The sequence below is a fragment of the Lepus europaeus genome, chromosome 13 (assembly GCF_033115175.1).
Source record: "Lepus europaeus isolate LE1 chromosome 13, mLepTim1.pri, whole genome shotgun sequence".
Lineage (NCBI taxonomy): Eukaryota > Metazoa > Chordata > Mammalia > Lagomorpha > Leporidae > Lepus > Lepus europaeus.
Genome location: NC_084839.1, coordinates 36,528,825 through 36,553,166, shown reverse-complemented (window position 1 = coordinate 36,553,166; position 24,342 = coordinate 36,528,825). Strand labels below are relative to the sequence as shown.

General features: G+C 39.3%; 1 protein-coding gene across 6 annotated transcripts in view; it reads left to right on the top strand.

The window, feature by feature from the left end:
* SLC8A1 (solute carrier family 8 member A1) overlaps positions 1-23,059 on the top strand; it is a 412,383-nt gene extending 389,324 nt beyond the window's left edge. For 5 of the 6 annotated variants that reach the window (XM_062209333.1, XM_062209329.1, XM_062209334.1 and 2 more), the window contains one exon: positions 19,678-23,059. In XM_062209333.1, the coding sequence (XP_062065317.1) occupies positions 19,678-20,054 (377 nt within the window). In that variant the 3' untranslated portion in view covers positions 20,055-23,059. The remainder of the gene's footprint in view (positions 1-19,677) is intronic. The other variant, XM_062209330.1, reaches the window with a different exon arrangement.
* The last annotated feature ends 1,283 nt before the right edge of the window (positions 23,060-24,342 follow it).

Sequence of the window (24,342 nt, the reverse complement as noted above, 5' to 3'; positions counted from 1 at the left end):
CAGAGGTCTATAATCAAGATCAGATTGATTGAAGAAGAGCAGTCTTGTGTTGTTCCTGCGAGAAGGCTTGAGATACAGCAGTTATTTGTTCCTGCAAGAACCTTTGGAATAAATTAATTAGACATGGAAGAAATAGGAGTACTATGATTATGAGGACAAAAGGAGATACCAGAGACATTGCCCAAGGCAGAAAAGATGGCCAAAATGAGGCAGAGTTACCTGTGGATACATCTCATTAGTGCATCAACCTGAGAGTGGTGGGTCCTGTGGGCATAGACTTATATGAGGGAGATATTACTAGTTTTAATGAAGTAAAATGTACCCAAGGGGGGTGTCTTTTGAGTTTGGCAGTGGTGTGGGTTGTCAATATCACCTGGTAGGGCCCACTCCGTTTTGGCTTTAGGGCAGCCTCATTTTGTTTTAGATAAACCCAGTCACCAGGTTGAAAGGTAGGAATAGAGTAGGGAGGCAGAGAGTATGGTTTGGGTAGGTGGGTATCTGCATAGGTCCATAAGTAAAAGCACATTTAGGTAAGAAGAGGAGAAGTGAGAGGAGGAATAACTTCAGAGTTTTGTAGAGGAAGGAAGTTTCAGTTAAAGGAGAGGTCTTCCATAGAGAATTTCAAAAGGGCTAAGCATTAAGGGCTTCCGGGGAAGAGATCTAATTCTTAACAGAGCTAAAAGAATTTTTACCCAGTCTAAGTGGACTGGGGTGGAGAGTTTAGTCAGAGCCTGCTTTAAAATTCTGTTCATCCATTCTACTTTTCCTGAAGTGGGGCATGATAAGGAATGTGAAAATGCCATGAGATGTGAAGAGGCAGATACTATCTGAGTAGTTTGGGAACTCCATTCCATTATCTGAATGGAAGCAGGTAATCCAAATCTTGGGATAATATCATTTAATAATAGAGTGGGAATGGTGGAAGCTCTTTTGTTAGTAGTGGAGAAAGCTTCCACCCACCCCGAGATGGTGTCCACCATCACCAGAAGGTAACATGTTCACCTAACTGGTGGCATATACATGAAGTCAACCTGCCATTCCTCCTCCGGGAGCAATCCACCGGCCTGGACTGGGGAATGGGCCTGATCTTAGAGTTAGGGTTAGCAGTTTGACAGATGCCACATGTCTGAGATATATTATGCAGAGTTTCTCTTATGCTGGGAGTTACATGTATGTGTGATCTCAGGAAGTGAAGAAGAGAGTTGGAGTTTAAGAGACACAGAGAATGGAGGTTTTGTTTTTTTTTTTTAGCATTTTATTTTTTATTTTTTTTAACTTTTATTTAATGAATATAAATTTCCAAAGTACAGCTTATGGATTACAATGGCTTCCCCCCATAACTTCCCTCCTACCCGCAACCCTCCCCTTTCCCGCTCCCTCTCCCCTTCCATTCACATCAAGATTCATTTTCAATTCTCTTTATATACAGAAGATCAGTTTAGTATACATTAGGTAAAGATTTCAACAGTTTGCCCCCACATAGCAACACAAAGTGAAAAAATACTGTTGGAGTACTAGTTATAGCATTAAATCACAGTGTACAGCACATTAAAGACAGAGATCCTACATGATATTTTTTAAAAAGTAACTTGGAGAGAAGGGGCTATTATTTTCTCATCTAGAAACCACCATGAGTCCTTTCTGATGTTGGAACTGAGAGAGTTCTTACGTTGAATATACAGGGGCTAAGTTAAAGAGAAAAGATGGGCTCACTTTAGCTGTCAGATCAGCCTGGTTGTTAGCTTCAGATAGGTATTGTTTACCCTTCTGGTGGCCTTTGCAGTGAATAATAGCAGCTTTTGTTGGCAGCTGAGCAGCATCAAGAAGAGCTTTATCAGCTTGCCATTTATTAAAGGGGTCCCTCGGGCTGTCAGAAAGCCCCTTTCTTGCCATATCTGGGCATTGGAATGGATGATATATTATAGGCATATCGGGAATCTGTGTATATATTGACTGTCTTTCCATTGGCTAAGGTGAAGGCTCAAATCAAGGTTAACAATTCGGCCTGTTGGGAGGTAGTGCCTTGAGGTAGGGGCTCAGCCTCTATGATCCTCTGCAGGGAAGAAGAGGATGCCCCTCAGTTATGGTATATCCAGCGGGAGAGGGGGAGTTTTAGAAGCACTACCATCAGTGAACCAATCCGGGTCCTTTGGAGTTCTGTGAGGTGGTGAAAGGTAGTCAGGGAAAGATCAAGGAAGTCAGGTCAGGAATGGGGTTCGAGGGGATCAGAGAGGGTGGTGGAGAGGAGAGTAGCTGGGTTGAGAGAGGAGCAGCGATAAAAGGTAATGGTGGGCTGGAGAAGGCAGAGTGAAGAACTTGGACACAAGATGGCAATACAGATTGAAAAGTCTGGTGGCTGAGAAAGTCTTACAACCCATGAGAGAGCCAGATTTGTAAGAGATGATAAAGGGTTAGTTTCTGGGTCCTAGGTATGAGAAGGGCTGCTGTGGCTTAGAACCCTTAGATGGAGTTTATCAAGGTTGGCTCCAATGCCTAATTGTTTGGAGAAACAGGCCACAGGTGTAATAGCCTCTGGCCTTTTGGGCCAGGAGACCCAGTGTTTGTTGTGAATAGAGATGAGGAAAGGTTTAAGTGGGTTAGGAAGGCTCAAGGTGGATGCTTGTAGAAGAGCCTTCATTAGGCTTTGGAATGGGATTTCTAGGGAGGAGTCTCTTGCAAGGGCTCATCACCTTTGGTAGCTTTGCCTTGTTCCTGATTTTTTATTCCCAACTCTTTACCTCAACATTTATTCCTTTTCTTTATGCCAATCTTCCAAAATGCCTCAGTACATCTCTTCTCTTAATAAACTCTTTTGTAAAGAGTAACAACCATAGGATTAAAATTATTTTTCTATAACAAGACATATGGGACTACAGCAAACCTTAGTATTTAGAAGAGCCACTTGTTCTACCCTTAAAATCTACTCAGAACCCAGGTAGAGACATCAAGAGGTAAGAAACCTGCTTTGTGAGAATGCAGCAGAATCATTAGTTGTTAAAATGGTTTCCATACAGTGCAGAAATGCTTCCCATTGAGACAGATTGGGAGAGTTCCTGTAATTTCCTGCATATTAACTGTGCAGCATGCTCCCCAAACAATATATGCACAAGTAATCTTGGATAATCATATATACATATATATATATGAACAGGCATTCCTCCCTCCCCAAAAGCAGTTATGCAAATTAAACAAGATTCTGAGTGAACATAATATTTCTGACTTTATTCTTCAACACTGCTGATTCAAGACAGCATTTTATTATATCCTCTGATAACTAAAAAAAAGACAGTATTGTATCTGCATTACAAAGACTAGCTGCTACAAGCAGAAAAATAGAGAAAATAAATTTTCTTCACTGAAAGCCTAGCATTAATTGGCAGTGGTCCTGGAACACTTTCTAAAGTAGAAGGGCTCCTGCCTAGTGTCTGATGTACCGCTGCCTCTTTCTAGGTGAGACCTGCAGTTGGGCATTGAAAACCTTCCCTTGCTGGTCCTCCTTTCTCAAGACCCAACAAAGTGGATCAGGGTACTTTTCCCCACATCCTCACCAGCGTTTCTAACTGGAGTGAGGTGAAACCTCACTGTGGTTTTGATTTGCGTTTCCCTGACGACCAATGATCCTGAACGTGTTTTCATGTGTCTGTTGGCCATTTGGAATTCCCCTTTTGAAAAATGTTGAAGTCTTTGGCCCATCTCTTAAGTGGGTTGTCTGTTTTGTTGTTGTGGAGTTTCTTGATCTCTTTGTAGATTCTGGTTATTAATCCTTTATCAGTTGCGTAGTTTGCAAATAATTTCTCCCATTCTGTCAGTTGCCCCTTCACTTTCTTGACTGTTTCTTTCGTAGTACAGAAACTTCTCAATTTGAAGTAATCCCATTTGTTAATGTTTGCTTTGACTCCCTGTGCCTCTGGGGTCTTTTCCAAAAACTCTGCCTGTGCCAATGTTTTCCAGGGTTTCCCCAATGTTCTCAATTAGTTTGATGGTGTTGGTTTGTAGATTTAGATCTTTAATCCATGTTGAGTGGATTTTTGTGTAAGGTAGGGGTCCTGCTTCATACTTCTGCATGTGGAAATCCACTTTTCCTGGCACCATTTGTTGAAGAGACTGTCCTTGCTCCAGGGATTGATTTTAGCTCGTTGGTCAACTATAAGTTGGTTGTAGATGTTTGGATTGATTTCTGGTGTTTCTATTTTATTCCATTGGTCTATCCATCTGTTTTTGTACCTGTACCAGGCTGTTTTGATGATACAACTGCCTTGTAGTATGTCTTAAAACCTGGTATTGTGGTGTATCCAGCTTTGTTTTTATTGTATAAAGTTGCTTTAGCTATTCGAGGTCTCCTGGATATGCACATGTCTTAACAATTAGTCTAAATTCTCACTGCAAGTCAGAGTTTTTAAAACTTAAGTACATTTTGTAGAGTGCTAAATAGACATGAGTCCATAACAGTATCACATTGTTCCTATGGAAAAAAATCACCTAAAATTCAAGAAAAAAAAAATGTAAGAAGGAACACATAGAACCCAGCCTTTTTTGTACTAGAAATCATCTATACTTGCATTCTTTCTTCTTACAACTATTTACTTGAGTATATTAGGCCAAGGCATTCAGCTTATATACCAGACCCCAAATATAGGCTTTCTTCTCATCTCTTGCTCTTACTGGATTAAATAGAGGTAAGCATTCTTTTAAGGTTTGTTTTTTTTTTTTTTAAGAGATTATTTATTTATTTGAAGGTAGAGTTACATAGAGGCAGAGAGAGAGAGAGGTCTTCCATCCACTGGTTCATTCCCCAGATGGCTGCAATGGTCGGATCTGTGCCAATCCGAATCCAAGAGATTTTTCCAGGTCTTCTACATGGGTGCAAGGGCCCAAGGACTTGGACCATCTTCTACTGCTTTCCCAGGCCACATAGGAGACCTAGATTAGAAGTAAAGCAGCCAGGACTCAAATCAGTGCCCATATGGGAATGCCAGCACTACAGGTGGTGCCTTTACCCACTACGCCACAGCACCAGCCCCAAGCATTCTTTAATTACAGTGAAAACTCCTAGCTAATGACAAGCTGGGAATATTGTTGCCTCAATCTTTCTCTGTACATCTTCACTGGGTTTGTGCTTAATGGTTTCCCGCTGCCCCCTGTAGTTTTTCTTTATCAACTCTGATATTGGGCCAGAAAATTTTAAAAATTGAGTATTCTAGGCTTCCTCTTATTATGTTGGCATTGTAAGATTTTCTGTTTCCTTCTAATGTTTTGAATATACTTTTATCCTATGAGATCTGTAGGAATTATTTCCCTCTAGAAATTTTAGGTCATGACAGGAAAGGCAACAGACCATTTTAGCTTTTTTTTTTGAATTTTTTGTATATTCAAGTATACAGAAAATGGAATTAAAACATGCATTTATTTTGGTGCAAACATATGAAATCCATGCATACAAGTGATATTGTAAAAGTTCTTGAAAATCTTATGTATACATTTCAAAAAACCTTGTGCACCAAAATAAACTCATCTTTTAATTCCATTTCCCACAAATGTTTAACTTTTCTCATAGAATCTTATCAAAAGCAACCACATTATTTGAAGGAAAATGTTGTCTTTGAGTTCTAACTCTTTCAGAATTCTAAGTGCCATAATAAGAAATTAATGGGAAACTGGTTACACTGATGGTTCACTGTGATCTCTGTGCATTTTTAATGAATGTGTACCAAAAGGCACAGTGAAAAGAACTTCAGAACTAGATCCAGGAGTCTGGACATCTAACCCTTATTCACTGTATGGCTTCAATCAACTTCTTGACTTAGTGTCACTCTACTTGTCTGTGAAGTAGGCCTGAGACAACACAGCAATGCAAACCCAGTAGATGAGAGCATTGCTTAATAACGGGGGTCTCGGAGTACTTTTTCAGTTGAAAATCACTGTGATCAACTCAAATTCAGAAGGTATCAAATCATTCAAAACATGAGATTAAATGGAACAAATGTTATGATCAGGGAAGGAAATTTTCTAAATTTCCATGGTGCATAGGCATAAGCACTGCATACACATTAACTATTTTCTTAGGCTTATTAGTAAGTGAGGTGAAATGATTTTGCTGTCATACAACCTTTATTGTTGTTGTTGTTATTATTTGTCCATTAGATACATCTCCTAAAAATGAGAGTTTTCTATTTTGGCACCATTCTAGAAAAAAATTTTTTTTATGTATTGAACAAATGTTATTCACTATTGATGGTTTACAATTTTTATTCTTAATTTCTTTCTAGTAATTCTCAAAACTAAGATATTAAATAGCTTATGTAAGTAACAAATACTTTACAGTCTACCGAGGAATAAGGAGATAAGACACAGTAACTGGTATGGCTATGAAGGTTGTATACTGCAGTCTCAAGCAAGTATCTTAATCTGAATGACACTCTCATTCTTCATAGGCAAGTCAGCCCTAGGATCCTCAAGTTAGAAGAAGAATTTGAGTCATTGGGAATAAATGATTTGGCCCTATTTAGGCCAAGTTTATATGGATGGTAAATTGTGGAATCCATATTATCTCTTACATTTATAACTTAATCATTAGGCACTATATCATGCTACCTTAGATTTATTTTTATAGCATTCTATATATTCTTTCCCATGTCTTGTAATTTTTTAGAAATTACTAACTTCTCTTAGTTTTAAAGCATGAAACAGTGGGATTATATTCAAGCTCCTTAACATCAGGCATTCTTATGCCCTTTGGAATCCAAAACACCTAGTAGAGCACATGCTTTAAAATATTTCAGAAACAAAGACCCAACTGCATACCCATAAACTCTGAGTATTTCCTACATACAAAAATTTAGGCTTTGACACAATGGGAAATTCTTTGAAACTGGCTGGCAAAAGATGCAATGCAAGACAATCCTCATCAGGCTTCCCAGACAGTGGGTCAGTGGGGCCCGGGATGAGTAGACTGGGGACACTCTGCCAGCAGTCTTCTTCCTTCAGCAAAGGTTCCCTGGCAGTTTAGGAAACCAGGTTCCTCTGCACTGATCCCTGAGCAAAGTAGGAAGTTAGGAGGCAGAGCACTAGAGGTTACTGCCCAAGATTTCTTCGGTAAACTTACTCAGTCCACCTCTTGCTTAACAAAAGAGATGGGATCAAGAGGAAACATCAGAACACAAAACAAACACTCTTCACAGCAAGAAATTATACCTGGTGGTTCTGAGCGTCCAGAGCCATCTGAGCTTCCTCGAGAAACTGCAGGGAATCAGATTGACTCAATCATTTCTACTCATCCCATCTCACTACAGGCAGATTAGATGTTGTCAGTGCAGAACTCACAGATAGATTGATGGCTAGCAACATCAGTCTCAGAAAAAAAGTACACACTCTTCTCTTTGTGCAGTGTTCATGACTGTGCACCGAAGAAGGATAAAAGAATCTATGCTTTGGAGTCAGGCGTGCTTGAGTACAAACGACCCCTCCCTCTTCCACTTAGTAGGTGTATGTATGACACCTCCAGAGGCAGATGGCTTCGTTCCTCTAAAGTGTAGTTTCTTGACCTGAATCACGAGAACACGAAAACCTCTCTCACAGAGTTGTACAGAAGGTTACAGGAGAGTGCATTTATAAAGTACACAGAGCCACACATACAGCAGACATTCAAGAAACGTTAGATCCCCTTTCTATTATATTTCAGCATGTTGATAAATGGTTTTCAGCATCCTGGGGTATTTGACTCACCTACATGGTAGCAAGTAAAGCACAAAAACAAGTAAATCCCCAGCCTGCTTGCATTATTGTCCTGTTAGAAATTCTGGTGAAATGGGTGTCCCCAAATGTGTTTGTTTCCCACAATTCCCCTTTCTGTGAGCTTTATCCTTTGCACACTGGCATTTCAAGTCAGTAGCCAGTGTTCAAGTAGTGCCACTGATATGGTGTATATACATATTTCATTTTTGATTAACATTTCATATCAACTTAAATGGAAATGAAAACAGAATTGCTTTGCCCTGAGCCAACATTTCCCAAAGTCCATAGTGCCAGTTCCCCCAAGAAGATTCTAAAGGGCAATTATATTTTGTTTTCAGATACTCTAAGTGCCTAGTTTCTTTACTACCAAGAATGGTCAAGATTGCTGAAAATGAACCTTCAGATCTGAAGTTAAGACCAAGAGGTCGGGCCACCCAGGAATACTGCACAAGGAGCAGCCCTGGGCTATCCTAGTCATGCAAAGTACTTTCCACTGGATCTCAACTTCACTGTTAAGCAGTCTTGAGGAGGCAAAATGCTCTGTGTGTACTTTCCAATACACTTTCCCATGATTAGAGTTGAAGGAAGCCTACAAGAGCAAAAATTTATGAGGAGAGGGTGCAACAAAGAAAGACTAGATGCCAGGTTTCACAAGACAAGCAATGTAAATGACTCAAGAACTGCCGGTCACCCTGTGCTAGAAAACATTGCGGAATAGGCTCGGTGCAGCCAGACCACAACATTTGTACGGACGTAGGAAAGATCCATTTCAAGTCTATTTGCATCCTTTATACTTTTGGCTTGAAAGAAGAGGTAACATTAACTGCATTTAAAGGGATTTCAAGGCAGTTAAAATCCCAATTTATTTTACTCAAAGGGCAGTATGTAATGGGTACTTGGCATTGGGTAAGAGCCCAGAGTGATATGAGGGTGATAACAATGATGTCATCTGCCAGCAGGTGGTCCAGGGACCGGGAACACTCAGCATGTGCCCTGCGCAGTCTTTGGATTAGTGCCGTAACCCACATTATCCAACTTCACCCTATAAAGATCACAGTATAAGAGAAGGGAGCTAAAAATATTTCACCTTTGTCTGTCTGGGTTCTTACATATTCAAGGTCAGCCAAAGAAAGGGCATTTGGTGGAAACATCATGCTGTACAGGTGTGTTGTATCTGTGTGTTGTGTTTGCAGGATTGTTGTGATGCATCAGTGCATATTCCATTAAAACTGAGCATCAAGAGGAGCAAAAGCATTAGGCCCTTTTGTTCCTTGGAGATGAACAAGAATGTGGGTCTCCTAAGAATGCCTTGTAAATAATATGGAATTGATGACTTTCATTTCTCTACATATTGAAAGTCAGTTAATGAAAATGAAAATGAAAAATTTCAAGAATACTTCCTTATTTCTTTCCTTTTAAGTTCAGGTTCAGCTTGCAATTTTTAACAGCTTTATTGAGGCATAATATACATACCATAAAATCTGCTCATTTGTAGTATACCATTTAGTAATTTTTAGGAAATTCAGTGAGTCATTTTGTCATTACCCTAATCCAGTTTTAGAATATTTTATCACCCCAATAAAGATCTTTCCTGACCATTTACAGATAATCCCTATTTCCACCTCAAGCCTCAAGCTACCAATTTATCTTTTCTCAATATTTCCCAAGGACCAACTTTAATATAAAAATGTCATAAATTCTTTGGTGGTAATTGTACTTAATATAATTCCAGGATTTAGCATGCATTCTGTATGATTTTTAAGTTATTCATCATAAAATATCTATGGACATTTATAAACTATAAGTGAGAGATATTTTTGGGCTTCATTGCTTTCTGCATATATTGATCTGTACACCTTTTAAAGCAATCTTGCTATCATTCCCCGAACTGTAATATATGAGCCAAGATTACTGACTGCTAGGGAGAAAGATCACCCAATAGCACTTGGAATTATCACTGCAGAATCTTAGGATAGTACCCATGTTTAATGATGTATAAGCACTAAAATATCCTCAACCATTCTGCCAATTGATCACGACACATCTAAATTCAGTTTCTTACTCTCAGATTTTGGCTGTTGGCCTCTGGGTCAGTACAATACATAATAACCATTAGGAAAAGGGTGCAAAGAGCAAGGTGTACTGCTCATCAGCCATGTACAAGATCTCCCTGCACAAAGAATGGCATTGCTGTTAAATTCTAAAGAAGAAAACACAGACTTTAAGGAAGCATAACTTAATTACCATATCATGGGCACTGCATGAGTAACAAAATAAATGTGAGGCCACTGGTATTTTTAGAAGAGAGGGCAAATAAAATGCTGACTCAATTTAAAAGGCAAATTTTACATGTGACTATAGGATGGTGCATATTATAGATATGAAATCATGGCTCTTGGCATTTATGCACAATGCCAGCTGGAATGCCATCATCACTCCTCAGCACACAGACCTCACATCCTGCTTTTTCTCAGGAATGAAACATAAGCTATATATTACTTGTTTATACTCTGCTCCATTCCAGAAAAGGCCTTCAGCCCGTAAAACGCCTTGCATTGTTCAGCCACCTTTCCCAGCACATGATCCCAGAGTACTAAATCCATCTGTGAGCATACTTGATAACCTTCATTGAGCTCAACACATATAAATCCTGTATTTTGTGCACAAGGAGAAAACAGCTTCTTTTCATTCCATTATTTATGATCAGGAAATTATGTGATGTGCTATTTTCTTTCTCCCCCTTTCTGGAGCCCAGGGGGCTTTCTGGCAAGGGCCTTCATAAATTACAAGCTATTATTAGGTTATCACAATAAAAAATCATGGGTTGAGACCAAAAGTGAGACTTGCTGTGGTTCCAAAGCAAAATGATCCTCACTGGGGTCTGCAAATTGGCCCAGCAGAGGACTAATTATAGCTTGTCACTCCTGAGTTACAGCTGCAAAACAACAAACAACCCTCAAAGTGCCAAATGATCACGGATCCTTTTCCGAAGGATTCTGTATATGATGAAGCCACAAACAGCTTAAATATGTGAAACCAGAACCCCAAACCGATGAGAGTAAGACTTGGGTCTGAAACCAGAAGATTCATAGTCTCTTTATGACTAATGATATATAAAATTCTAAAAATAAATTAAGCACAGATCTCTTGATTTTTAATAATTTTATGCTCTATCACATTTTAAATGAATAGAATTATAAAAATACTAATCTCTATAAAGGGTGTTATAATTGCCCCAAAATTTAGAATCATTAACATAAGAATTTCCGACTACTTCTGGATGGAATCTGGCTGGGTTATACTATAAAAATAATAATACTGAACACTCATCAAGTGCTAGGCCATATTCTAGGTACCCTTTATGTTAGCTCATTCCTTTCGAAGTCATATCAAGTAGGTACATTTCCTATCTGGCAAGTACAGGAACTAGAACTCAATTAATTTTAGGTAGATTTTCCCTCCCCAGGCTTTTCAGAGTAGCCATCCTGGCAAAAGGTTTTTAAAAAATGAAAGTATAGCATAACTTGAGAGCAGGAGGAGTCACAATGAAGTATCCCCAACACTTACTTCAAGCCCACCCAGGTTGTCTTATAACTGACCACCGTATCTGAGGGCATCAGTGTTTCTCAGAGCAACCAGCTTCTCCTTAATCAACTGATTCTGGGAAACTCAAACATCAAGAAGTTTTCCTCCAGGCAAGGCTCCCAAACTGTGGGCATTTGGAATAGTACCTCCCACTTCCATGTCTTGCAGCTGTGGTTCTCAAACCTTGATGTGAAAAAAAAAAAAAAAAAAACCTTGTTAAAATGCACATTCCTGTGTTCTTTCAAGACTCAGAGAGTGGGCTGGCACCACAGCTCACTAGGCTAATCTTCCGCCTGTGGCGCCGGCACCCTGGGTTCTAGTCCCAGTTGGGGCACCAGATTCTGTCCTGGTTGCTCCTCTTCCAGTCCAGCTCTCTGCTGTGGCCCAGGAAGGCAGTGGAGGATGGCCCACATACTTGGGCCCTGCACCTGCATGGGAGACCAGGAGGAAGCACCTGGTTCCTGGCTTCGGATAAGTGCGGCGTGCCTGCCATAGCAGCCATTTGGAGGGTGAACCAACGGAAAAAGGAAGACCTTTCTCTCTGTCTCTCTAACTCTGCCTGTCAAAAAAAAAAAAAAAAAAAACTCAGTGGGACTAAGTGGGTTCATGGTGGAGCTCCACATTTACAATTTTTAAACAAAATTGTCCACGTATTCTGATGTCAGTAGTGTGCAATTTGATTGACATCAGACACATTCTTTGAAACATGGTTGTCTCTGCCACCCTTTGTACCATGGCTTCCCTCATATAAACAGATGGCTAGTCAAAATGATTGAAAGAAAATTAATTTTGACAACACCGTTTACTTAATTTTAAAAAGCAAGTGACCATGTGATGTGGCTTAATTTCATAAATATTGACATGGTTTGATCAATGGCAGTATCTTTAGGCCTTATGATCTTTCTTCCTAGGATCTTCAAATATTTCATTTAGGTCTTTAAAAATCAGAAGATATTCACTATCATTATTCAATTCTAAGAGCAGTCAGGTAACAAACTCCTACACCAAAATCTGATACGAATTGTCTTCAAAAAATAATGAAAAATGTACATTATCTTTTAACTCCATTTCCCCATTAAATTTTGAAACTCCATTAAATAGTCATCCTATTGTGTCAATGTGAAATTTGTTAAGAGTCAAGAATAAGATGAACCATCTTCCTCTACGTAATATATAAGGTCTTGTACATAGGATATAGGATTTAAGAAAAACTTTTTACAGAAGATATGCTTACAGATTAATCTATAAGTAGCTATAAAGTTTTGAAAATCTAGGTAAAAGTAATTCATGGAGGAAAATACAATGTAATTGTCTATTCTTGCATACTGACATACTGAATCAACTAAGGTTATATACAGTAAACCTGAGGCAGATCAACAGAAATCAACTATGTCCCAACTTTGTGATGTGTAGTTTTGTAAAATTTTTTCATTTATACAAGGTGGGCAAATTTCATGTATTTCATTTACTCAAATTTAAGGGTTTAATGATATGTCCCACCTTATCCTCCCTACCCTCATGTTCTCTCTCCACTTTTTTCCTTTCAATTTTTACAATGACAACTTTCAGTTTATTTTATAATCATAAGCTTAATCCTCCACCAAATAAAGAATTCAACAAGCAGTAAGTAGAAAAACCACTGTTTCTCAAGAGTATAGACAAGGGTTGTAAACAATAATCAAATCTCAAAGTGTCAGTTTCACTCATATACATTAAATTTTTGTGCTCTGTATATTACCGCAAATCAGGAAAAACACAATATGTGTCTTTTTTGGTACTGGCTTATTTCACTAAGCATAATGGTTTCTACTTGCATCCATTTTGGTGCAAAAGACAGGATTTCATTCTTTTTTACAATTCATTAGTATATGTATGTGTATATATACACACACAAATATACATATTTATATAATATATAATGTATATAAACCCCATTTTCTTTATCCAGTCATCAGTTGATGGACATCTGAGTTGATTCCATATCTTAGCTATTGTGAATTGAGCTACAATAAGCATGGGAATACAGATCAGTCTTTCATATGCTGATTTCATTTTGTTGGGGTAAATTCCATCAAGTGGGATGGCTGGGTTATACTGCAAATCTTGTTTTCTGAGACCTCTCCATACTGTCTTCCATAATGGTTGTACTGGTTTACATTTGCAGCAACAGTGTATTCAGGTATCTTTTTCCTCACATCCTCACCAAGCATTTGTTTTTTTTTTGTTGTTGTTGTTTTTTTGTTTTTTGGATGATAGCCGTTCTAACTGGGGTGAGATAAAACCTCATTGTGGTTTTGATATGCATTTCCACGATGGCTAGTGATCCCGAGCATTTTTTCATGTGTCTGTTGGCCATTTGAATTTAATTTGAAAAATGCCCTTTCATGTCCTTTGCCCATTTCTTGATTGGATTGTTAGTTTTGTTATTGTTGAGTTTCCTGAGCTCCTTATATATTCTTTATTAAAATATTAATACATAAAGTATTAAAGTATTAGTTATGTATTAAAAATATATAAATAATATATTTATATAAATATATAAAGAATATATTATATTTTTATATTTATTTATTTTATATAATTATATATAATTATATAATAATTATCAGTTGCATGCTGCTCCCAAACATATCTTCCTTCTCATTGATTTACAGTGGTATGTAATAAGGAGACAGGATCAAAAGGCTAAGACTATACAGCTAATTTAAAGTGTATTAAAGTCAAGGTGAGGGTTAATAGCAAAAATTCCTATGGCATGGGTATATATGTAGGAAAATATGTTGTTAGCATGTTTACATTTATGCCAATCACATTGGAAAAATGATTCATACATTTGTATTTAATAGGCTAAGCTCTGAGTATGATTACAAGCCTTTGAATCCAAGACAGTTTTTCTTGATTTTATTTTAGGAATAGCATTTGTCATGTTCAATCATATGCAGGCTATAAGCTTAGTGTTCAGAGTAGGTTTTGACAGCACGTAAATATGGTACATGATAAGGCAGTTTGGGGAAGACTCCATGTACTTCCTTTGGAAAACAGTTATTTCTGATGGAGCTATGGTTAATAGTTTGGATTTACACTTGTTCTGATAATTTTTAAATTGTTTTTAATTGAAAATAAAAACAAAAGTCATAATGTATATAACCCAGGAAAATAAACCTACAAAACTAAAAGAGTCCACTAAAAATGTTTCATTTATGTGACAAGCTAATCACTTTATCTACTTATTTTTAGGGAATAAAAAGACATTTGAAAATGGGAAATCATTATTTAAGAACTTTGAACCAATATTCACATTGAATATGAAAAAAAAATGGCTCAAAAGAAAGGAAATTTCTGCAGATCCTGGTATAACTTCCATTTTAACCAAAAAGACTGATTTGGGTGCTCAGGATACCTGGGCCAGGGAATGGAATTTTTTTTTTTTTTAATTTTATACCTCCTTTACTTCTGAAACAATGGCAGAGGCACTATTCTGAAATTCTAGAGTTTGAGTGGAAATGGGGCAAAAGTCCAGTGTGCTGTGCACCACATGCCAGGGAAAGTAGGCAGGTCTGTGCTATGGAGCAGCACCAGGTCGCCTGTCCCTGCAGCATGGAGAGGGAACACCCCCTGCTTTGACGGCCTCACCTAACGTGGCCATCTGTTCTGTAGCAGCGTTAGCAGCCCCTTCAGCTCAGAATAACATTTCAGGTGTTCTTCAGCAGCAGCTGAGCGGTAAGCTGCTTTCTGCTGCCTTGCCCCTTCCTTTACTTTGCCCCTTCGCCTGTCCTTGAAAAAGAAAACACAACTTCAATTTGTAAGCTGCTTCTGCTGCACCAGCTCTTACCAATGCCTAATAATGAAATGCAAGAGACCATTAAGATTTGTCATGCTTTGCTTTTTTTTTTTTTTTTCACTCAATTCTCTGTGCTAATCCCCATGGGGCTGCAGCGTGTATGATCATGAATGCACAAAGCACAAATCCAGGAGGACGGATTAGCAAACTGCATGCAAACTCCAGTCTTCATCGTCCCTGATAGAGGAAGAGTGTTCCGTAAGAACCTGCTTCAGTTTCTAACTAGAAGAAACAGTTCAACCGAAAATGGGCTGGGAAATCAGATTTGGCTTAAAAATTCTTGTCCTGCTAACCAAGACACTGTCCAAGAGACATAATATCACAACATCACAGTTTCTCAAATTATAAAAGGGAAAAAACACCTACTACATAGGCTTGTAAGAGGGTTGGATGAGTATATACATGTAACCTGTGTAGCAAAGTGCCTAGCATGAAAGCAAAATAGTATTTGCCATAGTTTAATTTTAAAACAGTAAAAAAACATGCTTTCTATACCTAAGTGACATGTGCATTCCATGTGTATTGCATTACTATTCCCAATAGCCAAGAAATAGAAGCAACCTAAGATTCCATCAGTGAATGAATGGATAAAGAAAATGTGGTACATGTATACAATGGAATACTATTTGGCCATAACAAGGATGAAATGCTGTCATGTGAAAAAACATAAATGGAACTTGAGATTATTATGCTAAGTGAAATAAGCTAGGCATAGAAATACAGATATCATATGATCTTAATAATGTAAAATCTAAAAAAGTTGATCTCATAGGAGTTGAGTAGAATAGTAGTTATCAGAGGCTAGGGAGAATAAATAGGAGGGAGGGATCAGGAAAGACGATCAATGGGAACTAAGTTACATTTATATGGGAGCAACAGGTTTGGGTGTTCTATTGTACAATACAGTGAATAGATAATGATGTACTGTGTCAAAGATTCAGAAGAAAGGATTTTGAATGTTTCCATCACAAATGATAAATATTTAAGATAATATGCTTATCCCAATTTGAACACTCTACAATGTATGTATATATCAAACCATCACAGGGTACTGCATGCATATGTACAATTTTATAAGTGTCAGTATCAAAAAAACCTTTTTATCACAGAGATCAAAATCAATAAGATAGGCCCTGAGGGTTGATGAACTGCCTCTCAAAAAGAATGGAACACTTCAGATGCAGTAGCTTCTGAACAGCTTAAATAATCTTCCCATCATAAAGCATGAGACCATACAAGCTGATATAAATTCACCTGATTTACATATCTGTTCCATTGGAGGTTTACCAATGGGAAGATGGTGGCAACAGAATAGCAATGGAAGAGAGAAACTAATTCAGCTATCATACAACTGCATACATGCCCAGGGTATGCCAGGGACCCCAGAAGGACCAGAGAAGACGCGTGTGGTGATACAATACTCATCATTACTGTCTTTGCAAACATTAGCACACTTCAGAAGTTACCGACATCTGTGATAAACCTTCCATGGCAGGCATTTTACCAAGGTAACAGAAAGACTTCTATATCCATAACTAGGCATCATAAAGACAAGAAATTTGGAAATCTTGCAAGTTCTGTTTATATACTTACATCAATTTTTAAATGTTTGTTATGATCATTTTATTTGAAAGGCAGACATATAGGGAAACAGATCTTTCATCCACTGGTGCACTCCCCAGATGCCTGCAATAGCCAGGCCTGGGTCAGGCCGAGACAAGGAAGCCAGAGTTCAGTCTGGGTGTACAATGTGAGTGGCACAGACCCAAGCCCTGAGCATGGACCCTCCCAGCTGCTCATCAGCAAGAAGCTGGATCAGAAGCGGAACACAAACCAGGAACTCCAGTATGGAATGTGGCTGTCAAAAGCAGCAACCAAACCAACTACACCAAATGCCTGCCCCTCTATCTAGGCTGCTCTGTTTATATGGTCTTTCCAAAAGGGCAACAACAAGCATTTCCAACTTAACAGGAATCTGAAGTTCACATCAGCAGTCCCATTCCACAGATGAGTACTGAGGTCCAGGGTCATATGGCCCATTGTAAGGGCAAAACTTGAAACCCTTTGGCTCAAACATGCTCTCCTTATCAGGAGGTGTATGTTACGATGGTCCTGCTCCCTGTGGTGGACTATGACGTTCTAGTCTTCAGAGAAAAGTCCCATTCAGGGTTATTGATGAACACAATGCTTTGAGGACAGTCACTGAGACCTCTGGTATAGTGGAAGGTAGGACAAAACAGTAAGCATCAGCCTTGTAGACAGGTGGTGAAGGCTCCAGCCCTCACCTGGCTTCTTCCTAGTTCTATGATGCTATGCTCATTATTTACCATCCTTAAGCTGAGTTTCCTCACATTTAAAGTTCTCTTATTCCATGGAACTGTTATCACCATCAGGACTGGCATTGTGGCTTAAGAAGTAAAGCCACAGACTGTGATGCCAGCATTCTGTATGAGCATTGGATCATGTCTCGGCTGCTCCACTTCCGATCCAGCTCCATGCTAATGGCCTGGGAAAATCAGTGGGAGATTGCTCAAGTGTTTGGGCCCCTGCCACTCACATGGGAGACCCAGCTGAAGTTCCTGGCTCCAGGTTTCAGCTGCTGTTGCCATCTAGGGTGTGAACCAGAGGATGGAAGAGCTCTCTCTCTCCCTGCTTGACCAACTCTAATAAGTAAATTCATATTTAAAACAAAAAAGAATTATCATCAATGGAGTAACATAGGTAAATCTGCTCGTATTTATAAAGCTCTAGACAAATTTCAGCTATTATCAGAATTTAATTCTTGTCAGTTCCACTATTGATTTGTTCTTAAATGTTTAGAAATCTCTCCTGATCCCTTCACTTTATAACTACAGATGCTGATACAGCACCTGTTACTAATATCATCCAGCATCTGTGCACAGCTTCCGATGACCTAGAATCTCTCAGGATATTATTAAAATGGATTCCTGGGTCATAATGATTGAGTCCTGCCTACTCCACTTAGGATCCAGTTTTCTGCTAATGCACTTTGGAAAAGCAACAGAAAATGGTTCAAGTCCTTGGGGCCCTGCCACCCACATGGGAGACCTGGATGGAGTTCCAGGTTCCTAGCTTCAGCCTGGCTTAGCCCTGGTTGTTGCAGCCATGTAGGAAGTGGACTACTGTATGGAAGAAGCCTGTTTCCCTCTCCACCCCCATCTCTCCCTCTCCCCTTACACAGCATAGCTGGATGGAGCCTTGCAATACTCACTGTTTAGGACGACCCCACTTGATTCTGTTGTAGATGGGCTGGGATTACTCTCTGAAAAATGCTGCCCTGCAAGTAGAATATTACAAAGAAATGTGATATCTGTGGATAAAGAATTTAGCCAACAAGATGGGCATTAGGCTGCTGCTTAGTATGCCTGCATCCCATGTTGGGGTACCTGCTATGAGTCCCAGCTACCCCCCACTTCTAATCCAGCTGCCTGCTGTTGTGCCTGGGAGAAACAGAGGATATCCCAGGTACTTGGATTTCTATCACCCACATGGGCAACCAGATGGAGTTCCTGGCTCCCAGCCTCAGCCCAGCCTGGCCCTGCCTGTTGCAAGCTTTGAGAGTGAACCAATGGATAGAAGGTCAATTGCCGTTTCTCCCTGCCTTCCAAATAAATAAATAATACATATTATTTTTAAAAAGATATATTTATTTGAAAGTCAGAGTTACAGAGAGGGAAAATGAGAACAGGAGAAGGAGGTGGGGAGGGGCAGAGAGAAAGAGACAGAGAGATCCATCTTCTGTATGGTAGTTCAATCCCCAAATGGCTGCAACAGCCAGGGCTAGGCCGGCTGAAGCTAGGAACCTGGAACTCCAATGTGGGTGCCAGGGGCCCAAGTACTTGGACCATTTTCTCCTGCCTTCCCAAGGTGCATTAGCAGGAAACTGGATCAGAAGCAGAGTAGGCAGGACTCAAACTGGCACCCATATGGGATTCCAGCATCAGAGGTGGTAGCTTAACCTGCGCTTTTTAAAGAAGAATTTGATCAGGGGTTGGTGCTGTGGAGTTAAGCCTTTGCCTGCAGCACCAGCATCCCATAAGAACACTGGTTCGAGTCCCAGTTGCTCCACTTCTGATTCAGCTCCTGCTAACAGTCTAGGGAAACACTGGAAGATCGCTTTAGTGCTTGGGCCCCTGCACCCACAGTGGGAGGCCCGAAAGAAGCTGCTGGCTTCAGATCAGCGTGGCTCTGGCCATTGCGGCCATTTGGGGAATGAACCAGCAGATGGAAGACCTCTCTGTCTCTCTCCTCTCAAATCTTTAAAATAAATAAAATACTTTGACCAAGATTATTTGTCAATCAGTAACAAACCCTCAACACCCCAAACCCTAGATCTTGTTCTTTTAAACACAAAACAGATTCAGAAAACTAAGCTCAGTCTTGGCCGCCGGCTTTATAATCAGGGTTTGATTCGAGCATACACAGCTGAAGCGCCCAGCACTCTGGACATCTTTGAGCAGTTAATTGACGGTCATTACCTTTTTCTTCTTCCTCTGCAGACACCTTTGCCAGCAAAGTGGCTGCCACCCAGGACCAGTACGCAGATGCCTCCATAGGTAACGTCACTGGCAGCAACGCGGTGAACGTGTTCCTGGGAATAGGAGTGGCTTGGTCCATCGCCGCCATCTACCATGCGGCCAACGGGGAACAGTTCAAAGTGTCCCCTGGCACGCTAGCTTTCTCGGTCACTCTCTTCACCATTTTTGCTTTCATCAATGTGGGGGTGCTGCTGTATCGGCGGAGGCCAGAAATCGGAGGTGAGCTGGGTGGGCCCCGGACTGCCAAGCTCCTCACATCCTGCCTCTTTGTGCTCCTGTGGCTCTTGTACATTTTCTTCTCCTCCCTGGAGGCCTACTGCCACATAAAAGGCTTCTAAAGGAACAAGCAGATATAGCAAATTTATATATATATACATATATATACATAAAAATTATGTATAATGAACAGCGGAAACTGACATTTGTCATGTTCACTTACCTGCTGATGGAATCCAGCTTCAAGAGCATACTCTGTACTAGGGCCGAAGTGAGAAACCATCACCTCCCATTCCCGGGGCATCTTCATGTTGAACAAGACATGGCAGCAGGGTCATCACTGCAGCTCAGCCTAGCAGGGCTGTACTCTCCAGGTTCATAAATTGCTAAGGCTTTGATATGTTTTCTTGTTTTTGATGTTGTTTTCAGTGCGGATGGGGAGGTGGTTAATATCTGGCTTTTGTTTGATTTTCTTGGGAAGATCAAGGTTTTGCTTCTCTTTATAAGAAGTGATGACCCATCCAAATGTCACTGGGGTTTTGATTTAAAAAAAAAAAAAGGCATTAATATATCCCTCACCTCCCCCATACACTTTAAAAGTTAATTTGGATTAAGAAAGGATCTGGGCAAGGAAGAAGAAAGAAGCATATGTTTGCTGTGTTTCTAAATTCTATGCTTATCTTCAGAATGTAAGCAGAGGTGAAACTGCCTCAAAGAAGCAGCATGGGAGCCGAAATGGAGCCAGGAACACTGATGGGTCTAGAAATAGTCTGATATTTAAGAATATTATGCCTGGCACTCTTGTTCAACAGGTACAGGCTTAACGTGCCTAGATTCCCAAGAACCTGCAAAATCATGTTTTTCTTATCTCATTAGCTCTGGACTGTGACTCTCAAGGCCCTTATTCCAGCCCAGCAACCCCCTGTAGGTGTCCCATCCCACCCCTCCTCCTCCTGCTCACTTGCCCCTAACATGCAAACAGTTAGAATAACCCATTCAAAAAGCACATCTTCTTTTTCCATTTGCATCCATTTTTGTCCCAGTCCCATGTTGCCTGGGATTGTCCATTTTATTTTCAAAGGCATCCATGGCTTGCACACTCCTGTTCCAGTCATGACTAAACATTGGCTTTCTTCTTCATGTGCCTGTTTGGGAATGTTGTTGTGATACCTGTTACACCGTGCATGGATGAAAAACAAATAAATCAAAGCGTATCTGTATATAATAGAGTATAGCATATACTGTTCTCTCCCATTCAGCAATGTTGATTGGACATTGAAGACATAAGTGAGTTTTCTTTCACCTCAGTTGTTACTTTTGTGTTGTTATTGAGTTTGATGATTAGTAGAGATACAAGGAGAAAATGGCTTATTGTTCATGAATCTGCACATTCATTTCTAAGAAGCAATAACTGTCACATGAGAAGTTAAAGTTATTGAGAGGGTAGCTGGCAAACTGTAAGGATCTTCATAGAAAAGCAGCCATGTGGGACATATCAAAGGCCTCTAAGAATCACCTATGAATTCAGGAAGGCCAAAGAAAAAGGCGTGGTAGAGAAGTGGATGTGTTAGATGTGCCTGGGCTGTCAGAACCACCGTTTCCACACACCCCCCCCACCCCGCCTCCAAGTATTTATTACATATCTGCTCTGTCTGGCACAGATAGTAGATACTACCAGTTTGTTCAGCTTATTTTTTTTTTAATGTAAAAGGCTATTTTGAGCCCTTTTTCCTTCATCATCCCATCAAGACTCTTCTATCAGTGGTTAGCCATGTTGAATACAAAAAAAGTTAGGGTTTCCAGTGGGTCTTTTCTCCTCTAGTTAGGACTCCAGAGGGGGCAATTCAGTGAGATCAGCACCTCCCAGGAGCATAGGAATGGCTACATCTCAAAATCCCAAAGAGCATGGATAAACCCACCTTTCGAAGTAGTAACACCTCCCCCAGACTCCTCTGTTTCTAAGGAATCCCATGCTGGACACATCCCTCTCCTTCTGAGTTGATTCATATTTAAGAAATAAACCCTGCTGAAATATATTTCCTTTCTTCCATTCAGGAATCTTGATCATTCGTCATTTGAAAAAAAACACCTGGTTACTGAATGAGTAATTAAATCCTGGTTACCCATTCAAGATGCCAGGCAGTATGTTGCCTCCTGGGGACTGAGTCATGAACAAGCTGGCCCAGATTCCTGCCCTCAGGGGGATGACAATTAATGTGATTGCTCTTTCCTTTCATAAAAGTTAAGGCAGCCATGTGTAGACAGTCATTTTGCTAGGAAAAAACTACAATTATGTAACTCTGAACATAAAACACCTTGAAACCATACAAATACAGTTGTCCAAATATTCAAGATTTTGTTTACCTAACAGAGTAGAAAACATGGGTTTGGAAAATCACCTTTATCCTTGCACATATCTGCATCTTAAACCCAAAAGGGCAGTCTTTTCAGAGACCCAGATGGTGGGAAAGACCAAGTCAATCCCAGTTTTTAATCTTTGTGACAGTAGTACTTTACAACCCACACCTCATCTCTCTTGGGGATCCCACCTCTAACCTGCTGTAGCCCAACAACCGAGTGCCCTAACTCCTGTGGGGAACATTCTAATCCATCCTTTTGTGGTTTTGTTCTAGATGTTTGCTAAATGGAAAGCTAGCCTAGAAACACCAAGTAAGTTGTTTAAACATTAGAGTTTGCACTCATTTTTAGCCATGTTTGGAATGTCATCAACCCCATAGCAAATTTTCAGAGAGGACTTAAAAAAAAAAATTCTTGCTATTGGTCAATTTCAACTTCAAAGCTTTTTTGTTCTTTTGCTTTTCAAATTTTCATGCTATACAGAAAACATGATTCTGGTTATTCAGGGTTATCATTAACGATAATAGTTGTGTAAAACTATTTCATTTTGTTTATTTTGTGTGTATTGTGCACAGCTTTAGGGGGAAACTACACTACTTCTGCTATTCCTTATAAATGGTACACATTGACACAGACAAATAAAGTTTCTAATTGTTTGATTTCATCGTTAGTGCTATAGCATATTGTGTATGGAATGTTTTCTCTCTTCTCATTGTCATCTGTGTCATTTTTGTTTTCATGTTTTGAAGAAATAAAGACCAAAAAGGTATTATTGTGCAATTGATATCCTCATCCCAGGAAAGACATCCAGTATTCAAACTTTTGCAAATGTGAACCCTTTGGTTAAACAATGTTCTCTTTGTAACGTCTCAGAAGAGCATAGTACCAGAATATTTTCTATCCTACCATGCTGAAGAAAATGTAGGATGTTAGTGTATCACATCTTTTATTCCAATCCTATTTATATCCTTCCTGCATCTAAGAACACAAAAGCATAAATAACTGTCAGACAACCTTTTAGCATACATAGTATTATATCAATTAAATCTTAATAAAACTGATTATAAGAATCGTTGCTTGCCAAGACATACTTAAGTAATATATTTCTTTAGTATCATACACTATATTGCTTTCAATTCCCAGAGCTCTGCCTAGCATCAATAATTTGACTCTTTAATTTTATAAGTTGTAGATCTCACATACCATATAATCAAGACAGTGAAGGAAGAGGTGACACCTATATTGAAATAAGCATTTGCAGAGAAAAATAACAGTCTCTAGAATTTGGGTATCTGAGAGTTTACATAATTATCAGTGGATCTAGTTCATACCTCAATAGACAGAAACTTTCTACTGTGTACACGATACTTTTTTCATCTGATCACCTTTGAATTTTTCATTAGAATTCCTCTACATCATTATGTAGTCACACTTTCATGTGTGAAGAAAATAAGGTAAAATTTAAACATTTTTTCTTAGATCAAGCAATTGATATGTCTCCTGGACACTAATATTTGGTTTAATATAAAATGAATGCTAATATTTACTTCTTTAAACAGAAAAAAATAGTAATTCAGTGACCAAAGCATCCTTCATTAATTAAGACTTCAGCAGTAGCCCAGCAATTCTCAACTTCTAAGAAAATTTTAATTTGTTCACAGATGTTTATTCAGTCCTTCTATCAGTGACGATTCTATAGAAGCAACTAGAAGATTTCCTCAAGTAGATGAGGAAGCCCTTTCCATTCTGTAATAGTGACAAAACTTCACCTTCTCAAAAATATACATCAGCCCTATTAAGACTTACTTCAGTGTCCCTGGGTTCCAGATGTAGAATCTTTTTTTCAGTTCTGGTTTTTTGTCTCTGATCTTTCATTCAAAGCAAGTCCTGAGTATAGTTTCATAACTTCAAGAACATTTGGCCATTTAATGTTTGGCAGTGGACAATACTGTATCTCACCCTTACTTTTAACTGGCCTTTAGCTATTGTTGTAATAATCACTTTGCATGGCCAGGACATTCTAGCTGTTAGTAAAACTCAGCAAAGAAATAT